The sequence below is a fragment of the Amblyomma americanum genome, chromosome 1 (assembly GCF_052857255.1).
Source record: "Amblyomma americanum isolate KBUSLIRL-KWMA chromosome 1, ASM5285725v1, whole genome shotgun sequence".
NCBI classification, from domain to species: domain Eukaryota; kingdom Metazoa; phylum Arthropoda; class Arachnida; order Ixodida; family Ixodidae; genus Amblyomma; species Amblyomma americanum.
In genome coordinates, this window is record NC_135497.1 from 184,686,708 (window position 1) to 184,705,526 (window position 18,819).

The 18,819-nt window shown below is 45.6% G+C and overlaps 1 protein-coding gene across 3 annotated transcripts in view; it reads right to left on the minus strand.

Annotated features, from left to right (window-relative positions):
• The window catches only part of Ac76E (adenylate cyclase type 2 Ac76E), a 466,144-nt gene that overhangs the window by 3,890 nt on the left and 443,435 nt on the right, over positions 1-18,819 (minus strand). For all 3 annotated transcript variants that reach the window (XM_077647989.1, XM_077647990.1, XM_077647988.1), the window contains 9 exons: positions 14,782-14,866; positions 9,930-10,070; positions 9,119-9,232; positions 7,203-7,369; positions 5,148-5,229; positions 3,558-3,716; positions 2,793-2,939; positions 2,597-2,698; positions 635-749 (listed from right to left, as the gene is read on the minus strand). In XM_077647989.1, coding sequence (XP_077504115.1) covers positions 635-749; positions 2,597-2,698; positions 2,793-2,939; positions 3,558-3,716; positions 5,148-5,229; positions 7,203-7,369; positions 9,119-9,232; positions 9,930-10,070; positions 14,782-14,866 — 1,112 coding nt within the window. The remainder of the gene's footprint in view (positions 1-634; positions 750-2,596; positions 2,699-2,792; positions 2,940-3,557; positions 3,717-5,147; positions 5,230-7,202; positions 7,370-9,118; positions 9,233-9,929; positions 10,071-14,781; positions 14,867-18,819) is intronic.

Sequence of the window (18,819 nt, forward strand, 5' to 3'; positions counted from 1 at the left end):
ACACGCACGCACGCACGCACGCACGCACGCACGCACGCACGCACGCACGCACGCACGCACGCACACCCCTGTCCTCGTTTTTTGCGCACTTTGGAAAAGAACGAAATGCATAAACTTTAGCTAGATATACAAAAAAGCAGCACTTGGTGACACAGGGCCACTATTTGCGGCGTCCTGTATTACTCCGCTTTTTATGTTTGACTTTATTAAATAAACAAGCCGAGCATCAATATTCTAGAGCTGATATTTTTTTCTTGTGATAAGCTTCTTGTTTAGGTTACAAGAAAATTTTCAACAACGCACTACTTTTCTCTCGCGGAGGAATCACATGCTGCGGTCCTGAATGTGGGCGGAGCTTCACTGCAGTCTTGAGTTGTGTCCGTGTAAAGCCTGCCAGAAAACATTTATTTCGGTGCTTTTCGCAAGCTATTTGAAAACACCTTGTGCGCGAAGTTTTACAGACAGCGTGTGCCATCTGCATTAGTTTTGCGCGGAAAGACGGTTGGCTTTGTTGAAGCCCGCTTTCGTTCATGCGTAACGTCATGACGAACGCAACGCGACCGAGAGTTTTTACTTTCGCAATATTGCCGACAGGAACGAAAGCCTTTGTTCTAATGAAGACGGTCCCACGTACCGATTCTGAGCTTGAATCGCTGGAATGACTCTCTGTTTATTTGCTCGAGAAGCGCCGTGAGGGCGATGGCGAACTCCACCAGGCTGACAACGTTGTGATCATCGCGTGGCTTGTCCTGCAAGAGAGAGATTTAATTAACCCCAGGTAAACCGTAGTGGAATAGGGCCGACAACGACTACGCATGACGTGACGTGATTAAATGCGGACTGAAAATAGAAAGCTTCGTGCTGATGTCAGTCGCAAAAATGTACAATGAGCCGCAATGTCACAAATGACGCATTTTGTGCCAGTCTGTGCAGACAGCGATTCTTGAAAAAGTTTGGGAGAAGAACTGGTGTCGCGTAGGTCGGTTTACCAGTGAGGAAGAAAGAACAAGGTTAATGGACAAAGCAGTGACGTGAACCAGACGGAATACCAGAGAGCGCACCTTGTAATTATTATTTTTTTTCAATTTATACTTTTGTGTGATTGCCATTGGTCAGCACCGCTTTTGATACCGGAGCCAGCCGATTGATATTTCTTACTACTGTCAGCCCTGACTTCACATATGGCATTCACCAATGACAAAACGGGAAAATACTTAATCCAGAAAAAAGGTTCACTAGTGTCAGCTGGACAGATATGTCCTGTCCAGTACCGTTCTGCTTCATTTCACTTGCTTTGAGATTGTATTTATGAATGTCTAGTGGCGCAGAGAGTCTCGTACAGCAGATTTTGATTCATTGCTTCTGCGCACTGCGAAGTGCGAAGTAATCTGTGCGCGGTACCTTGGCTGCACACTAATCGGCGGAGGAGCAGCCATAAGCATAGCGAGAGTAGGAGGGTGGGAGTGGGCGAAGGCATGCGCTTGAAGCACCGCTTGTCGTTGCTTCAATGTAAGCAGGGCGTTCGAAATATTCATACAGTGAAACCGAATGATTTGCTAAACTTTCCCAAAAATATTTTCAAATTGGGTACATTTTGTTTTCCGAGTGCCTGTGGACGAGATTCAAGAACACGGCGTTCCGTTCAGTAATTTAGAAATACGGCGTATGGGCGCGGCTTCCGCAGCGCTCGGTAACATATCTTGATTACAAAGTCGTGAAGTAGCGCAATTTGGAGAAAGATATCGAGCACTGAATGCTTAGCTGCTTCAGCTGGTGACAGAAAAGGGTCGGGAAGCGGGGAGGGACACAACTACTAAATGCTAGTCGCCACTAAAGCATGGGCCTCATAGCACCGAGGCAATGACTCTACCTTTCCTTCGGAGAGGCGTGAAACTACTACTTTCTTCTTGAAGCGCAAACAAATATTGACCGATTCGCTCCTTATAGTCGCCCTTCGTGCATCAATATGCACACCCTGTGGTTGGCGACGGGCGCCCCCGTGACCTTTAGCTCATCCTTTCTTATCTCCCCTTTGTCGGTTGCATCCTGGGCTGTTCTATAGCGCCAGGAACACAATGGCCACTTATCAGCATTAAAAGCAGCCGCTTTTGCGCTACAGCGCTATGAAGGCCCTGTCTCCTTTCACGCCGATAGGGGAGGATCACGTACCGTTGCTGCGTGCCAAAAGGGGCAATGTGCGAACGCGGCAGTAGCGTTATTTCAAAGACTAACGCAAATATATTGCTCTGGGACAGGTAAAAAAATTAAAGGTGGCCGCATCACAAATTCATATCTTGGGAAATCGACGGCCCATGCTCCTCTTTCTCCGTTCTCATACTTCCCCTGCTCGTCGATGCTAGTGGCACGAGCAGGGCCGTTCAGAAATACATGTTCTCAGAAGCCCAGGATTACGTATTTTCAGTGAAAGACCATTTTATGACAGTCCCCAGAGCGACCGATAAGTTTTTAGGAGCCCAAAGCAGAACGCATTTTGCCCACAATCTCTTTCGGCGTCATACACATCAAGCATGCTGGATATTGATGTTGTGCATGCTTGCAGGTGATAGTTTAGTTTTGCGCTTATGGTTATACGCACCCCGTTTTCTTCTCGGCCCGGCTGAAGGCCAGCTGCAGCCATGTAGGTGCTGCCGATCGTCTTGATCTTTTCTATTACGCTAAACTTGGGTTTCAAGAGCAGCTGAAACAACAGAAAATGGTGCAAAAGCATAAACAGCGTTGGTGCATCTTCGCGCGCCGAAAAAGCATTGAAAGGCGAAGACAGGTGTTGATACCTTGTCAAAGTCGCAGATAATCTCGTTAAGAAGCCGCAAGCACTCCAGCCCCTGTTTGTTGACGTCAGTCTCATCGTAAAACTCGATGTAGTTTGGTATGGAGGCAAACATTACGGCCACGTTGCTGTAGCGCTCGTGGTAGAGTTCCTGGCACAGATGAATAAAAAATAAATAAAATACGTTTAACAATTGAACGTTTTCGAAAACGTACTTTGAGGAGCGAGTGTCGACCGTGTTTCGGGCTTAACAGTGCTATTTCAACTGAAACGTTTGCGGGAGTGCTTCAGTAACGGAAATGTTTTGTACCCACTTTTGAGTACATGCGCTTGACCGAACCCTTTCTGTCTGGCACTTAAAGCCCGCACGGACTGCGAATACGTACATTAGGGCAACCTTCAGCAAAAAATAAAAAAATAGGAGAGAGCTACAATGACGGGATCGCTTGAGACGTTTGTGGTAAGAGAAGCGAAATCAATAATGCTTGTGTCGACTGCCTCTGCTCTTCTTTGGCTCCTTAGGTCTCGGCTTGCACGGTGCAGCGGTGTCTGATGCCGCAGGCGATGCGCGGATATCAACACATCTCTTGAAAACGCTCAACTGCGTTTGAAAGCCTTTATAACAGCGCAGCTGGCCAGTCAGCGGAGAAGAGCAGAGTCCGCTCTGACTGAAGCAGCGCTCCCTCTGGGCCTGCTTCAGCTCCCGAAAGCGATGCAACAAAGTGCACACGTGCGCGGTATATGGAAGAAGAAAAGAAATGGTGAGCACTTGTGAGAGCCTGCTGTTGTTGAGGAAGTGCGAGGCGACGTGGGCCGGCAGGATGTTTTCCAGGAGGATTTTGTTAATGCTGCCCATGGTCTCCATCTCGTCGTGTTCGACACGAAGCTTAGCTCTGGACAGGAAGTCCACGCGTGCCATGTACTCCACCTGCGCCATTTGATATGCGAGTCTGACTACGAACACAGCGAGCAAGGAAAGAAGCGCGACAGACGTCTTTTTTTCCCCAGCACCAAAATCGTTGTATAATGCGTAGGCGAGAAAAATAAAATGAGGGGTAAGGGAAAAATGCAAAAAACAACAAGTTATTTAACGCTAGTAACAGTGACTTGCAATGTGTCCGGGATTTTCTTTTTTTTTTGCACTTGCACGCTACTCGTTAGACAGCGCGCACGATACGCGCAACTCAGCGCACAGGGCGCCAGCTTGCAGTTACCGTACCGAGCTGGTGCTGCACGGCCATCTGTTAGATGCAGACCTAGATTTCACGATGGCGAATTGATTATGCATCTTAATCGAGGCCAGACTGCGCGTCCACAGACTCATGCTCGTCCCCGATCGTTCGAAGCTTCTACTGTAGAGCACGTACCGTAGCCAATCTCAGAACTTCATTTGCTGGAGTTCGTTGGAGAAGTCATTAAACTGCCGACCAGCCAGGGTGTATAAAGGTTTCTCAAGGTTTAGAATTAGGGCACAGCGAACAGAAAACTGGCGGTAATGCGACGCAGCTGTTCAGTGCCAAAGACTATTTAACGAGCGGTCAATCGCTAATGCACTAAGAAATAAAAGTTACTTCTACAGCTTAAAGTGGTCGTCATTCTTATATTAGAAGTTTTACCTCCTACAGTAATCCGTAGCGTAATTTTTCAGCCAGAAACACAACACCAGGAAAGAAGAAACCAGCGAAAAGTCGATACAAAAAGGCATATTAGTACTCTTCGACTGTGTCGCCGCGCGCAAAAATCTGCACGGTCAACTCAACACAATGTTCGAGTTTTTTAGTTTCTTATTTGTACTCGCCGCAGCACGATGTGCAGCAGTCATACAGTTTCCTTCTCTGGTGATTAATGACAGCGATGTATGAAACCAACATATTGCCAAAACTGATGTCCGCGGGCATAAACAGGAAGCGTAAACTGTCATTGCATTCTGTTTCTTGAACCTACACATCCGCATACTTCATTAAATACCATTCAGGGCGAAGGCCAGCAGTAATTGATTCTATACCTTTGTGATATTTCAGCACGGTACCCGATAAAAACTTGGCGCTGCCGGTTTCCCAATCATGTCCATAAAGACTAGAACTAAACTCTACTACTAGGTTATTACTTGGTGGCTTAGCTATACAGAAGCAGGCAGCCTAGGGGGGCGAAAGACTCTATTGGACCTTCTCTCGCTAACATTTTATAAATTGGTGAAGACGTTACGTATACACTCTGGTGCCGGTGCAATTCGACATACGCTGCACGAGAAAAAAAATGCCTTCGCTTTATACCACTGTAATCTTCAGAACCGAGCTTCAGCGGCCGAAAGTTACAGCAGAACACACACAGTTGGCTCTTCTGGTTGAGGATAACGTACCTGTCTGTCCAAAATGTGAAGGATAACCACGTAAAACGTGAGAAAAAGGGCTGCGTAAGCACCGTGTGGAACATTCGAGAGCCTGCAAGAGAGAACAACCTGGTCAAGGAAATGGCGGTGCAATGGAGAAAAGGGAAGTGGTCGAGGGCCACGACTTCAACTTCATTTCTACTGTACCAGTCGTAATGGAGACCTGTGACCGCTATCCAAAAACTAAGTGGGTTATGTTACAGTTACCTTTCGCTTGATTTTATGGAAATCAAGCATCCTTGCAGCAAGACCAACTGACTGCGTCGCCATTTTATTGCGAACGTACTTTCCTCTTTTGGGCGCTGGAAAGCAAGGAGTGCAGTACGTGCAGCGATTGCGTTTAGCTTTTATAAGACAGCAGGAAGGTAGCAATTGCGAAACTCGATCACGAGAGCATAAGGTCAAGCCAACAGCAGAAGGCATCGCGGCCAGCTTGGAGCACAGAGGCCAAGAGTCCGGCAGGAAAACACGATTATTGTCGAAATTTACTGCGAACTTCACCGATATACAGGGCGCTTCATATAGGGTGCTTCGCCTAAGACTTAACGCAATTTAAAAAAAAATGGCTTTTTTCAGTTAGAAGAGCGCTTTTTTCGATATATTGTCAGCGGTGTAGTACCTCAGAATACAGCTAAGACATGCTAAATAGCAGGCTGGTTTACTAATATTGAATAATTAACTTTTAAACTATTAGTGTTAGGCTCCTTAATTATTGAGAGGCGTGTAGCCCACTGTAAGCAATATTCATGTCAGATTTAGAATTTCGAATACGCGGTTATCCTCGGCGCTGTGGCCCAACACATATTGGCAACATCGCGCCAAAATAAATGTGCTTTCGAGAAGCTTGCTGGCAAAGCAACCCCTCCAGTGCATTTAACTGGTCGAAATAGCCAAAATTTGTTGGGCCACACCGCGTTTTCGAAATTCTACAAAATTATTGCTTCTCCCGTAATCGTAAGACACCGCTGAAACCCGGGGAGTGCGGCTAGAAGTGCTTTCGCTCCAGAAAAACATGCATGAAAAAGATATGAGCTGAGACAGAGGCTTGCAACAGTTTTCTTCTTAAAACAGAACTATTTCTTTGGAAAGGTTGACATCAGCTGACTGCAAACGAAATACTGGTTACTCTAATGCCTTTCACGCCAACTTGTCCGTCTTTTCCACGAACCTCGTTGTGCGCCGGGGACACTGCGTTTGGACTCGTAGACTGTTTCGCGTTTGAAATCGGGTGAAACAAGTGGGCATAGCGTCGTCTTGCAGTTGAGCCGCTTGCTGTGCAAAATATTCAGCGTCCGTGTATTTTGCTTTGTAAGATGTACATTTGGTATGTTCCGTATTAGCGCAAAACCAGGCACCTCGCGATCTTAAGCACCTGCGTCCCTTCTCCAGTGATGAGCTTATTTTTGAAAAAACAGTCGACTACTGGATGCTAACGTGCCCCGGTTTAAAGCGCCTCACCACGATTTAACGGTGCTTTAATTTATTTTAATGCCACATATATGTAAATGTGCCCTTAGCTGCACGGTACTACTTATTGGTCACAAACGTGTGTGACCGTACATTACTGCTCATGGTTACATATGCATCGATATAGTCAAGAGCGGTCACCAGCGCTTCTGGCCAGGAGGATGTCTTCGAGAGTCATTGAGACAAACCCTGGCTCTTGCTTCATACGTAACAACGGTCAACACACCAACCTCTGGCTTTTGACGACGCAGCGCGTTCCACAATTAGCGGTGTTGTGCCGGGTAATATTTTCAAGATGGGAGCATTATATACTGCACGATCGCAAAGCTTAGCTACGGTAAAATCTGTTAACATCTGAAAACCAGATAAATTTGTGAAGTTTGTTGCAATTTATTTGCTTATAAGCGACGTTACCGAAAAGCTATGGAAAAGAATGTTTTTTTTTATTACTTCAGAATGCAATCGGTAATTTAGCAGTTTTCCAGAAAACCTACCTCTGCCAGGCCCGAGTAACGAAGAACAGACCAAAAATGGCATAAAGGAAGGAGCTCCACATACCCGGGTTCAGGTTCAAGAGGATCACCGTAAAGGTCCGACCGGAAGAATATGAAGGCCAGGGAAAACGATGCCAAACCGTTGATCATCGCCAGCAGTTTGAGGAGAAAGTTTATCCTCAGGTACACCGAGACGGCTGTAAGCGCCAGCATGGCGCACGGTAGTTGGTACTGCATAGAACGTCGAAGAAAAATATGTCATTGTGTTTATAAACATCAGTGCCTGTGCTTACTGCTGTCTATCTGAAATAACTATAGGTTATTATTATTTAGTGGCGTGGCATCGCACGAACACGCGGGAAGTTCACGTCATCAGCTTGGTCGTAAACCAGCGCACGACAAATGAACCCTCTGTTGTTGCACGAACATGCCAAGTGTCCCTATCTATTGCAGATTATGTTCTTGAAATGGAAGCAAGCGCGTAAATACAAGAAAAGAACAAACTTTCGTGCCTGTTTGGAATTCATGACCATGAACCAACATCGCCAAGCCAACACTTCTTTGTGATTATGTTTTCGGAGTAACTGGAGTCATGCGCAACAGAACACGTGGCTGCCGCCCTTCAGCCGCAAGAACCTGTTTCACGAATGAGAGACTCAGATCGATGACACATGGGGGACCGATATTACGCAGAGCTCAAATATCGAACTGCTTTCATAAAAAATAATAAAAAGAATGCATGTATACAGTTGTTTATTTGGGGAGCAAGACTGGAAGGCTAAGGGATGGATGGTGCAATCGATGTTTCTTCTACGAAGTTGATGAATGTCAGACATTCTACGGCCGACTGCTGCAACTAAAATCGCGAAGTTCGCTTGCTTAAATCACATTATGTTGACCTGTAGCGCTCCTCGTGCATGTAAGGACATTTTTCTCAGGCGACATGAGATGACGTGAAGCTGATTTGTTGTTACCACGCGTAAGTTTTAGAATAGCGTTTCTATGTCTGGGTTGCTATAGTTGCTGCGTCTAGAGAGTTAAGCGACATGTCTTGTTTCCCCATCATAGTAGCAAGCCCCACGTCGATTATAGTCCGTCGAAATTAGGGAAATTTCCTAATAACGAGGATATGCTCGCAATAAACGTCAACTTGAAGGGACACTGAAGACACCTCCGTCTAATTATTGTTCTCATTCAAAGCTGATTCTCTGGCCCTTGTTAACATTGATCCGGCAGCAAGAAACTCATTTGTCTCCGAGAAGATTGTATTTAAAAATTCTTTGTGGCAGCTGATTCTAACGCGTGACGTCCTGGCCGAAAAGGACCAATTGCCACCGTTTTGAACTGAATGGCGGTTTAGCGTAGACTCCGAGATACGCGACCCAACATCGTTGTGTCGACGCACACATATTGCTTGCGAAATCGGCCGCTTATGGAGGCACCTGTAGTTCACCTTTTGGTCCTTTTTACCTTACGAAAACTCAGTTTTCGATATGAGTACTCTCGTCGGGATTACTTCACGGCACCCTATCGATACAGGTCAGCTTCTATTTCTCCTCAGTGTTTCTTTAAAGGCAGCTCCACTATGGCCACGACTTCAAACTATAAGAAAGCCGCTTGTACAGCTTTTTCTTGGTCTGTGTTTTTTATGTAGCTTTCTCAAACAGTTGATGGGTTGACGACTGTTGTTTCCTAGATGATGCCAGCAGAAAAAATTAACTCAGAATACCCCCCCCCCTCCCCCCCGTTTTCCTGTGTCAACATTCATTTCGTAAAGTGAGAATCACCAGCTGGGCCTCTGCGCGATCAGAATGGCTATTTCAGGGCTTTTTTTTTGTCTCCAGTGTTCTTTAACGTTCAGAAAGGAATTGTTTTTGAGTGGTTGAGTACTCTAGCTAAAATGCGCGCGGCAGTGTTTCCTAATTTCAGATAAGTTTTGGTGCCTTTCTTGTTCGTGAAGTTTGAGGAGCGGGTACTTACACGGACAAGTCCACAATCGTAAGGAATTTCTTCGATCAGAGCTGTCGCATAGCTCCCGTTGCTCTCGTTGCTTGGTATAATGATGTGTTCTCCGCCCGTGCTTCCGCACGTAATCTGAAAAGCAGATCAAGGCAATTCATTACAAACATTAGACGTGCGTAGGCATGTTCCTCGGATTAAATGGATCTGTGCGATTGGAAGAGAACCGAAGACGACCGTTTTGACTATGATTTGTTCTCTCTGAGAGCTCTTTGAAGAAGCCCCTAATTTGCCTTTCCAGAAATGACAGCTGTTTCCTTCAGACTATGTAGTGTTTAATTTTTGACAAGAAACGCGGACTGCGCTCCGCATTTTGTTTTCAGCAGTTCTATATGCCGGCGGATGCACTTGGTTTTGTAGGCGTCTTTCGGATACCACGGCTGAGTTTTTCTTGGCAACATTGGTCTTTTCCACCTTGATGTCTCTGACGAATTGATCTGCAGCTTTGTCTGTGGTGAATTACAAGCAAAAATGCTCAGTTCACTGTCTGAAATGCTCGAAAATGCGCATACGCGAATCAAAACAGTCTCAGAAGTTCGCACTCAGACGCAACCTTTTATATTTTTATCTCTAATTTTTTAACACGATAGACTGTGTAAGAAACAGAACGCAAGAAAAGTTGTTAAATACGTCATCACTAAAACGGCACCTCAAGCACGATTTTTCATTCACTTGCGCCACAGGTGCTAAATATCACCTTGAAACATTTTTTTCTTTAATTTGAATCATTATCACCGCGACCAGTTAGGACCTAAAGCCGCACCGTACCTACCATGTTTATGAACGTTGCTGACATAATGAAGAGGATTGTTGTAATGAAGAACAGGATACGCAGAAGCAGATTTCCCGCCAGGCCTGGAATGCACTGGGGATGAATTGCAGTGGAGTGGGTCGAAGTCTCTCTGTCCATACTCTGACAAGAAAAAAGACGAGCCGTATCAGTGACTGGAAGGGTAGACTTGTAATAGGCTTGCGCCGTTTTCTTAAAGGCTCTAAATATATACGCGCAAAAAAGTAGTGCCTACATGTGTCCATTACTATATTTTTTTTTCATTTTCCCTCGAAGCATTTTGCTTCTATTAACAGTAAATGTTGTTTATTGCAATAACTTTGATAGAAAGCCGCATTTAAATAAGCTCCTAGCACAACAGCTCAAAAATGCTGAAAATAAATATAAGTGCCCGTCAAGTTCTGACGTTATTTTCCTATTATTGCGCTGCGCGCACAACGGAAAGTTCAACTCTCTTCAATGTCATGCGCCGCCATATGTAGCACGCACATTCTTAGCTGCTGCATGTGTCGACAATGTATGGGAAAATATTCCGCTCAGTGCTGCAACGCACAATGAAATATGTAACTTCATATTTCTTAAACAGGTCGTTCTAAAAACAACACAAAACAAGAGGTTAGGAAGGTAGAGATCTTCATTTTGAAGCAAATTGCAACAGCATAGCGTGACAGCGATGCACTGTTCACCACGTGAAGCTAGCCGGAAAAGCATTTGCGGTGGGACACTAGGTGTCAGACAGAAAGGTAATGATGCCGTGTTCTTCACGCGGCAAGAACGTAGTAAGACAGATGAAAAAAAAAAACGCGGCTAAAATACATGTAGTAGTGACACAAGCATGGGGTAACCACGGGCACCAGCTTTATAAGAAATAAAATAAAACAGAAGAGCGCGCTGCTCTTCTGAATTCTGAGCGAGTTGCTTGCGAGAATAACTTTCGATGAATTAAGAGTAAAGTGGTCTGAATAGGCTCGGAAGTAGAGCAACATTTCCCCAAGCCTCGAACCGAACTGCTCCAAGAGGTAACTTCTGTTGCAAAGGCAACGTCCTGCGATGGAGCAGCTACCAGGGGTGTTTCGCCAGAAATCCCGAAGGCGCGGATGTCCGTTGCGCAATAACTACCGCATGCCTGGATCACGACGTGCAATACATTCCGGATAGCAATGCACGTGCGATATTATGTTTGGGTTCTCGATACCGAAATAATCGTTGCAGCCACAACGCGAGGGAGGAAAAAGGGGGACTTCAACCTGAAACCGAGACTAAAGAAATTGCATAGCACACAACTTTCGACCCTGCAGATTCAATATTAACAGGCAGACGCAAGTAGAGGGGGAGGCAGTTTCTGGCTGAATAAAATCGTTAAAATCTTCCCCAGGTAGTGCGCATATCTACCGTCGCTGAAGTCAAGTGAGGGCGCAAACTTTTCTCAAGTTTATTAACATAGTGCAAGTTTATCGGCATAATCTGCGGCACAGAGCTGCAAACAATGAAAAACACGAGTGTGAGGACAAGCGGGTTGTAGCCTGAACGGATTAATAATGTCAAAACTCATTCGTGCTTCACCTTTGCAGCTTTTGCCTTAATTTTGTCAACAGTGCACAGGAGAAACACATTAAATAATAGGATTATTTAAATGTTCTACGCGGCTGAAAAAATCTGATACAAGTTGTTGGCAGAGCACGCAAGAGTAGTTTTTAGTCATACCAAACTCATTGATCAATTAATCGATTAATAAATTTTTCAGCCGCTGAAGGTGAGCGAAAAGTTTCAGTTATAAGGTTGTAGCTTGTTAAAAGCAATTTCCAAAAGGCGTAATTTTTGTAACGGTATCGCATTATTCCAAAACCGTTTACTTTGCTCGAAAGAAGGTGCATGGAATTCAGAATTTCCGCTTCAGGAGCCTGACCTTGAGTGTACTCCCTCTGTATTTTTTTCACCGAGTACTCAACTATCACTCCATCGCGCCTGTAGTAGCGTTCCCTTAGTAGTCGTTGACATTCAGTGCCAAAGTTGGAGCACCTGCAGCCGCTATCACCGCCCTCGAGTGTCTGCAGTGTTCTGCTCCTTTGGCGTTTCGTGCGCTTCTTTTAGAGCGTGGGAAAATGCTCGGAATGAATTCTATTTTCAGGACTTGCACCGTTCGTCATTTATTTCGACGCTGCAAAATTTTTAACTAAAGCTTTTTTAAAGCTTTAGTTAAAAAGTTGAAGTTAAAGTTGAACATACTACTTCGACTAACAGTTCCCATTTGAATGAAGTAAAACCGACTCCTGGGGGCTCTGCATGACCCCGAACTGAGCGTCGCACTTTTAATTCTCGCAGGGTGTACCAAATTTGTTCAACGCTTTCAAGCGCTGCTCGCCGTTTCTATTCGCAAGGCCCTTTTTCGCTTGAGTAATTTATGCAGGCATCAAAAAAGCTAGTCAGGTTTGCAACGACAGTCACTTAAAAAAACGTGCAAAACACCGTACAAAGTAGCACAATGGTTGAAAATTGCACATCTATGCACCAGGACTTGTCTAATATTAGTACGTAGGGCTTAGGATATCCATATCGTTTATTTCGAAAATGCAGCCGACGCTAGAAACGCGGTAAAAATGATACTGCGGGTAGCAAAAACCGTCTGCATGAACATGGTGGAGGAGGTGCAACCAATCTAACTGTTTAGAGAAATATTGTGCGCTAGTTACTAGGCACCAAAATGCACCCTGCTTGCGACATGAAGAGTGGTATTCTCGTGTCTGAAACAAAGACATCACAGCTTGCTGTGGCACATTCCCGGAAAAAGCTGCGAATTTGTAATAAACTAACTGTGCCTGAAAGGGTTAAATGCATGGCTAAAGTTACCCGGGACATCGTTAATGTCTGTCAGCACATGGCAGTTTTAGAGGACACTTCGGAAAAGGGGCTAAAGAAAATTTGATCACAGATTACGAGAGACGGAGGAAATGTACGGTTGCTATAGTGCACCGTGCCTTACGAGATTCAAGGCTGTAACGATTTCATCACCGTCACAATAAATACAGTAAATACAATACAATAAAACAGATAGGGCCAAAAATCACGTATAATCAATACTAATACACTAGCTGCTGGTCAATTCCTCTTTGCAGCTTATGTAGGAAGACAATATACTATTTTGATACGCCTTCAGTGCCGGAAATAGTATTCAGAAACATTACATAACTGCGTAATGGTTCTGCGTACATTGCCGCACTTGCAAAAGCGAACTTATTGCTGTGTATATGAGCCTCGTTCTAAATGGTAGCGGTGCTAGCAAGGTAAGAAAATCGAGGTAAATAGGAGGTGAAAATACATCGAAGCACCGTTTCCACGAGATACATGTAACGACTATTTGAAGAGGCCACTTGAACACCTTCTCAAAATTGAGCACTCCTGGGTCCGTATTCCGGACATGCCCACTTCGGTCCGCGCTGATTGAATGAAAACCCAAATACAAAGGCGACTGCTGCGTAACGCAACTGCTGACCCGTCTTTATTTTTACGGCATCTCAGCTGAAACTGCACTAGTACCATTGTAGTACAAAAGCGAATGTTGAAAAGCTTGTGCCATAAATACTTCCGACTTAAACCCAAGCGTTCAAAACAAAAATGGCGGCGGGAGCTTGTGCGCAACTAACTCGATCCGAGAGGGCGGAGGCGGTGTTTGTCGTTGCAAGAGAACGCACCCAGTTTAAGCCACGGTCCTTTGTTCTGCACGCCCACTTTGTGGAGACTGAGAATACGGGCCCTGGTGGCTTTGTACACAAGCTTCTGCTGCGTTGTGATCTCAATTTCTGATCTCTAGGCTACTTTTTTTTCTGTGGCAACAGAGAAATGAATGAGCATGAAAGCAAAAATAGAGAAATCAGCTTATAAGAGTCTGGCCTACTGCGGACTTCACAATTCGCGGTCATGTCAAGAATTCGTCTGGCGTTGGGAAGTGGTGCGGTGGGCTGTTAACCTGTATCGTTGAGGAAACACGAGTTTGTAAATATATATTTCATTACCGCAAGTGAAAAATGCATTCAGACTGGCAAGAAAAAAAGGTTTTCTGGACTGCCTCCCCTACCTCCTCTCGTTTTAAATGACCGCCAATTGCAGCATCTTGGCCACGAAGGTGCGCCTTCGTGATTAACCTCCCAAGATAGGCGCAACCGAAAAAAAAAAACAGGAAAAACCTCATGTGGTTCAACCAGCAATTGTTTTCATGGCCCTAGAATTCCTCCGAATCACAGTTAACCATGCACCACAGTGCAAATGAGACGTACAAGTGCTATCGACTCACCCAGTGGCTGTAATAAAGGGTACCGCCATCAGGCAAGACAAACAGGCGTTGACTAAGTAGCCATTTCTTAACTCCTAAAGGGACACTGAGGACATATGGAAGTCGTCCTGTATTGATATACTATCGCCTTTAAAGGACAGTTAAGCTACTTTCACTGAAAACGGAGCTTCTGAGAGAAGGCCAAAAAATTAAATACAGGTGGAGCCACTACCGGTCGTTTTCACAAGCAGACACGCTATAACGTAACAATTTTTTTGTTGTTGCGTGTCTCTGAAGCTGGGCCACAGCACCATTCCTTTCTAAACAGTGATTACGGAGCCTTTTTCGGTACCGACATCACGAGTTCGAATCAAGTGGCAGGAAAAAAAAGTTGCATTTTCAAACTCAACTTTAATGCGACTTTTGACGCCGGACAGACATCAGCATAGTCAGAAAGAGCCACAGTATTGATTTTTACTAAGAGCAAAAAATTGGATGGAGTGGTCTCCACTGTTCCCTGGACGAACGCTACGGCGGTCGCCAACCAGGGCAGGCTGAAATGCATACCTGACACTGGCGCGTGCAGGCGGCCAGGGTGAGCACGCCCAACACGATGGAGGCCGAGGCAAGCACGCACAGGAGCATCAGGTGCCTGCGAGAGAAGGTTGCGCCAGGTTGTCAACTGCTTCGTCCACTCTGGCAATCCCAAGTGGGCGCGCTGGGCACCTGTCGCCATGCCGTCATTGCTTCAGCAGCGAACCGTTGAGACGCTTCACATTATGCGCAGCCTAGGACTAAGGAGAGAAACGCTCTATTTTTTCTGCGCTATATTAAGCGCTAAGGAAGTTGGTAGCACCTAGAATCAGCGGCAGCGGACCGTTTTATTGGGCCGACACCAGCCTGGCACGCCAGGGTGCATGGGTGGGGCTGAGGAATATAGGGGTGATTGAGCAACGATGGGGCAGGAGAAGAGACAGTCTTCAAAATTCGCGTGAAAGAATGGGCAGTTGTGACACGAGGGGTCTGAACGGGGGCGGTACACACAGAGACGGGTAAGGGTGCGGAGGCGTTCGTCTGAATTTTACGAAGAATGCGGCGAGGTCTGGCTGGGGCGCAGGGAGGTGGGTTGGATACAGCTTAAACTGCTTGCAATTGTTTCGGATGGTGCGATTGTGGGGCAATGCCTCAGCCCTCGTAGCTGGGCTGACCCAGAGGATTGCTGGCGGCCGGTTCTGAATGTCTCAGGCTAACTGATTAGCCAGTTCACATCTGACAACTCCTGAATGGCCAGGAATCCACCAAAGAGTGATGGTGGCTGGACGGATCAGTAACAGTGCATCATCGAGACCTTCTCTTAGGACTTGGGGTAGGGTGCTACTTTTAATGAAGCGGAGAGTGGCCTGGGTGTCGATGTACACCACATGAGAGGTTTGAGGTAGCTGCGGGACCAAAGTGACGCTCCCTCTCCTTCGAACTGCCGCCCGCTCGCCAGCCTGAGGTGCGGCTCCGTAATGATTTTTATCAAAGAATCAAGGAAAAAAACACGTATAGTATGTAATCTTTATCGCTCCAGTTGTGAGCGAATACACTGCTAAAAGAGATTTAAAATCTCTGCCAATGGTTTTCGCGGAGGTTTTAACGCACACATTGCCAAACACTTGCCAATACATTGTGCAAAGGAGCAGGGAATTCTACTTGGCACGCAAAGTACCTCGAAGGTGAAGCAAACTGATACATAAGTTTTATCTGATAAACAGTCCTAGGTGTAAACGAACCGCAAAACAATAATTAATAAAGGAAAATGATACGGCATTAAAGTTATGCTAGCCACCACAGACGCTTCCTTAAAGTTGACAACGTACGCTCATTTTCGAAAGATCACCCATGTCGCTCTCGGGCGCTTCACCTGCTGAGATGAAAGCCCGAAACTTCGCCCACTCACCTCCTAGTGCCCGAAAAACTGCCTTACGTCTGAGGCTATGATGTCCCCTGGGAGGCCAGTAGAAACTAACCCCCAAGTAAAAAAGACACGCCCAGTGAGAAGAATATCGCGGTAATTTTACCTACTTCCATACGTCTACGGCAAAATTAGCACGCGGATTGAACGCTGGTTTTACCGTGAGGAATAGCTTCTCCGCAATAGAATTCCCCGCAAGGATAAATTGTCACATATTCTAAAGACAGCCATAATTTGAAGAAGGCAGGGAAACGGTCACACGTCTGTGTAGTGTTTACGGCATTTAAAACACTCCCGAGTTTGTACAGAATGAGCTGTCCAGCGGGAAAGCGGAAGCCTGACTAGCGTAAAACAAACTCCACGTTCCTTGTCGGTAGGGTGTGGTGTACAGCATCCTACTATTTGGTGGAAAGCTCCACATTGGCCAAACCAGCAGAAGTATAAATGTGCTCATAAAATAGCGCAACAATGAAGTGCGCAGCGGTAAAGATGGTCATCGGGCGGTACATTGCAAGACGTGTGATTCTGATCCACCTTGCCACCCACTTTATGATGAGGCAGTGCGTCAATATAATCATAGCGACCAGTTAACCAGGGAAATCGTGGAAGCGTCGAAGATTGTGCGAACTGGGACTGAGTGCGTCAGTGGGCCGTCGATACGTTATCAGAAAAAAGAATGAATTCCTGGTGTAGACGGCAAGTGCAAGCATCGTTATCTGTGTCCCCGTGACCTTTTTATTTTCCTCTACATTATTTTGCATACGCCAGACTTGTATGTATATGCTTCTGATAATGCAATAAACCAACGTCAGTTAGCGCTTGTCCATGTCTCATCTCATTCTCCCTTGAGTGTGATGTTTTCTTCAGAAGAGTGAAAAGAAAGAGGAGAGAAAGTAAAGTTAATTTAGAGGAAAGACAGAGAGGCCTGCCTGCTACACCACACGAGGGATAGGTAGAGTGCGAATGGAAGGTGGTGATGTCAGAATACAACGAGTCCAGTACAATGAATAAGAACGTGCGGACGCGAGGTAAGGTGATCATACCGCGCTCCCATATCCCGCAGAGCTGCTTTCACTAAATTTTACGTTAAGCGTCAGTAGCGTAAAAGTGTTTCTGCAGTGAAAATAAAAATGTGTTAGAACCTGAACTTCATTGCACCTCCATGAGTATTAACATGTTACTTCCGCACCATAAAACCGTTAGCATTAAACGCTAGATTTCGCGCAAGATTGGTACTCAAACGCAGTGAGACTTCCTTTTCTTTCAGCTTTCAAAAACACTTAGCCTTCGTGATGCGTTACTTATTCGCGAGGCAAATGCTCCGCCTTTCTCACTACGGCCGTTCCGACAGCTTACGATGCGAAAGCTGGGAATAAATTAAGAGTGCTCGGTGGAACGCGCTCTCAACTGAGCTACGTGACGAATGTGCAAACTCTTAGTGCTCGCGCGAGGTTCAGCGCGGTCGTATTCTTTGTAATGCAGAGGGAAGTGAAATAGCGACAACTTAATTTCACGGTGCGCAGCAGACCTAAGTAGAGGGAACTCGGCAAACCAATTAACGAATAAGGCACTTAAGTGTTCTCGCGTTTTTTCTTATTCGTAGTCGACAAGCGAAAACGAAATTTTGGCGCGCTTATTCTCGTGCTGCCTTTGTAAACTTTGCCCATTGTCTGGCAAAAGGAAGCGAACGCCTATAAAGATTTTGGTTCCACTGCGCGAAGTTCGTGAAATAAATGGTATTCAAGAAAGAAGGCAAACCTGAAGGCTTTATTTTGAAAGTTTTTCAAAGACAAGATGCTGCATTTGGCAGGGGCAATTTGTCTTTGAAAGACACGAACGAAAAGGGCGTGTGAACTGTAGGAAAGAGGAAGGAGGTGCTTGTGCTTGGAGCGAGCGCGTGTTTTGTCACATCAACAAAAAAAATCTGAAAGCTAGAGAACGCTCTGATGATAGCTTTGAATGCTAAGACTGGGTACTCTCCTCGAAAAACCGTTTCAGGCCTCCTTCTTTGTTGCTGTTATAAGTTAAAACTACCGCTGAGGTTAATGTCTAGTTAATTATGCGTTACTCACGCTTTTTAGGCGACACGGGCCTTGACTCGCGTTTGTAATGTTTGAAAATGTGCCTTATCTTTTTTCTTCTGCCTTCTGCCATCCTCAGCATTCCGCATCGCAACCCTCTTTTTTTCTCTTCTTCTCCTTCCCCAGTGCAGAATAGCGGCCCAGATATTCTTTTTTTTTTCGGCCAACCTCTTTGCCTTTCTCTTCAATAAACCCTCTCTCTCTTACTTATGCGTATTCGGCTGCAGTATTCAGCTTGGCACTTAAACCACGAAGTGTTTGAGTCGTTTCGTTTCCTTCTTCATCTGGTACAAGAATCATTAGCGGTTTGTAAAAACGCAGAGCAAAAGTGAGTTACTTTTGAGAGCTGTGCCGAACGCAAATGTTATTTATTTTCAAGGTTGCGGAACCATTGAAGCTACAGAAGCGTAAAAAAGCTTAGAAGCTGCCGCCCCACCCTTCTGGTCTATGTGCTGCACCTGTAAAGCGTGCTTTGTCTGTAAGACAAGCCAGTACTAGAACAAAGCTGAACGTTCAGGGCATAGTGGCAGGAGTCAAGGGCGGAAATGCACGCTTTATCCGCTGGTA